This window comes from Monopterus albus, unplaced genomic scaffold (assembly GCF_001952655.1).
Source record: "Monopterus albus unplaced genomic scaffold, M_albus_1.0 scaffold260.1, whole genome shotgun sequence".
Classification (NCBI taxonomy): Eukaryota; Metazoa; Chordata; class Actinopteri; order Synbranchiformes; family Synbranchidae; genus Monopterus; species Monopterus albus.
The window spans coordinates 1588035-1591152 of NW_018128140.1; the positions used below are offsets into that span (position 1 = coordinate 1588035).

Here is a 3118-nt window from a genome sequence, read left to right on the forward strand (position 1 = left end):
CTTATTTCATGCAAGAAAATGGAAATAAATTATTTAAAAATCTAACAATGTGATTTTCTGGAATTTTTTGTAGATTCTCTCTCTCTCACAGTTGAGGTGTAATGTACCTACGATGAAAATTATAGAACTGTCCATTCTTTGTAAGTGGGGAAAACTTGGAAAATCGGCAGTGTATCAAATACTTATTTGCCCCACTGTACGTACTTCATTGAGTTTTTAATCAACTTACCTGTATAGAGTGAGATGTGTGGGTGTGAGTGATGGAAGTGTCTCTAGAAAAGCTGTCTTTTAAATTCCATTGTATTGTTTTCAGTGCAATGACAAGATATTGTATTCTATTTATTGCTGAGGTCATAGTTAAAGGCGTATCGTACTGGACTACATGATATTCTGAGGTATTCCTAATATTCTGAGCCCCTCTTGTATGTAGCTGGGGAGGGCAAAAATAGAGACACCTCTGAATATGTCGTCCAGTACAAAACCACCTTTAATTATAGTGGCTATTGCTCTGAAGGTAGAGTGGTCATCCCCCAATTGGAAGGTTGGCGCCTCGACCCATTCTCCCCAGTCCACATGTCGAAGTGTCCTTGGGAAAGACACTGAACCCCAAGTTGCGCCCAATGTCCAGAACAGTGCCATGCAGGGACAGCACTGCCAACGGTGTATATGTGAAATGGCGCTGCAGATGGCTGCCTCAGTTATGAACCAGAGACAAATTCCTTTTGTGTGTAACATACTTGGCCAATAAAAGTGATTATCATTATATCACCATGACTCACGTGTAGTAATGTTGCTACAGTGGAAGCGTGTGGCACATGCTGTGCTCCACTAACTCAACCAGTCTTGCTGTGTGTTTTCTAGGAGTTCATCTTTTCTTAAAATAAAAAAAAATAAATAAAAAAACTAGGTTTGTTAGAATCGCCTCCTTTCCTGTGATGTGATAGGCCGATGTGCACTGTCAAGCTGTCCCTTATGGACAGTTTATCAAAGTTAGCCATTTTCCTATTGTTTACATTTTATATCATATTAAATGTTTTTATCATTTATATTGCCCACCCCACCTCAGAGATTTCACTATACTACCTGATAATTTGTATCATCACAATTGAGGTGGCCCAGTTCAATGAAGATTATACAAGTTCACACAGTCAGAAGTGAGCTGCGACTTCAGCGACAGTGTGGATCCAGAAGAGAGCCAGAACACTCACCTGAGCCAGGTATGCTCCAAAGCCAGTGGCCACAGTGGGAGCCTCGTAGGCCACGCCCAGCTTGTCCACGTAACCGAGGAAACTAGAGAGAGGGGCAAGATGGCCGGCTGGTTCGTCACAGCTCACAAAATGCTGTTCAGGAATCCATAATGCTGCGCCATTAAACAGACAGCCAATCAGAGGTAAGCAGAAGAGCAGCTCACCTCTCCCCGTTGTAGAACCCCCCGATGACCACAGTGTTCCACAGAGGATTCATCTTGCTGCGACGGTTGTACATCACTCTGGTCAGCCAGGAGTGGACGGCCTTTGGACTGTAGCTGTGACCGTCCCCCAGCAGCTCCTCGTCGATCCTGGCACAGAGACAACAACCAGTGCAGCGTTCAACACATTCAATTCAAGACAACCTTTTAATACCACCGTGGATGTAATTAACACCAGTTTCATCATACTGGCCAAGGAGGATTGAAATGTTACAGTGACAGCAGGTAGGTACCTTCATTTACTGACATTCATATCACATTTTGTCTGTAGGTTCCAATAACTCAGAAAAAAACAACCAGCTAACCTGAGACAAAAAGACGCCTCCAGGAGACACAAACCGATCACATATTGTCGACACCATTTGTATTAGTTTTGTGTCTCTCAGTCCAGGGGACCTATAGGAGGGTAAGACCCCTTTACCCATGTATGGCCAACTGTCTCACAACACTGTACGTCCATGTCTGGACTCAGCGAAGCAACAAAAAACCTGTGGAAAGGCCGACAACCAACAACTGCCTCCTACTCCTGACAGCCAAAAGTTTTAACTACTACCACTGTCTACAGTAGAGGAGACAGATAATCGAGGCCTTTGTAAGTTAAACATGAAATTAACTTTAGAAAAACATTTTAATGGAGGGAAGTGACATCAAAGCCTTTTAAGAGTTTCCCAGAGCCTGGAGATACTCTGAACCAGTGGGAAACTAAGTTTGTGTTAATCCCTGCAGGTGTTTGTGTTACTGTCTGTGTCAGAGCAGCAGCTTACACCATCTGTTCGATGACCTGTTTGAGATACTGGTAGTCAGCGTAATCTCCTGAAGCTCCGAGGATGGTGGTGTTGTTCACCTGAAACAAAAGCAAACACACGTTCTTCATCTCAGCTCCCAGGATCCAAAACTCCCAGCGCTACATGTTTAATTTCAGTCACAACTACAGCTATCTGTTAGCAACCACCGTCACCTTCATGAGGCGGGAGATGTTCCTGAATCGAGCCAGAGAGCCATATGAACCCAACATGTCTGCTGCGATGATGACGCCGCCGGTGAACTTCACACCAAGCACCGACGTCCCCGTTACCATCGGGTTTCTGTGGGGAGAGAGGAGGTTCATTTTAGCAGCCAGCTGTTTTAGGGCTTCCTTAACAATTTAAATCATCTGTAAACTGAAGAAGCAAACATTTGCTCTCATTTCGTGCTTCCCCAAAACAGCAGCTCCACCCACTGGTGGGATCAAGCTGTAGAAAGCACTGATTACATTTCTCAGCTATTATCATTAGGTCAAGGTCAAAGTGTTTATTTGTCATATGCACAGTTAGGAAACGTGTTTCCCTGTACGATGAAATTCTTACTTTGCCATCCACATGAATGCCACAAAATACAAATGAAATATAAAGTAAATAAATAAATAACAAAATCTAAGGCACTTTAAGCAGTATAGTAGAAAAAAATATACAAGAATATAACAGAATGTATGCTGCATGGGAGCAGCATGTGCAGCAGTCAACAGTCATTGTGCAATTATGCATGTGCAAACAGAATGTAAACAGTACATCACATATTTCCTGGTAATAAACTCGTCAGCTGTTTAGGAGTCTGATGGCAGAGGGAAAGAAAGAGTTTTTCAGTCTAGTGGTCCTACATTTCACACTTCGG

The 3118-nt window shown here is 43.1% G+C and overlaps 1 protein-coding gene across 1 annotated transcript in view; it reads right to left on the reverse strand.

Annotated features, from left to right (window-relative positions):
- Positions 1 to 3118, reverse strand: part of psmb4 (proteasome 20S subunit beta 4) — a 10067-nt gene that overhangs the window by 3544 nt on the left and 3405 nt on the right. The window contains exons 2-5 of the mRNA XM_020621498.1: positions 2427 to 2553; positions 2233 to 2312; positions 1412 to 1558; positions 1209 to 1290 (exon numbers count right to left, since the gene is read on the reverse strand). Coding sequence (XP_020477154.1) covers positions 1209 to 1290; positions 1412 to 1558; positions 2233 to 2312; positions 2427 to 2553 — 436 coding nt within the window. The remainder of the gene's footprint in view (positions 1 to 1208; positions 1291 to 1411; positions 1559 to 2232; positions 2313 to 2426; positions 2554 to 3118) is intronic.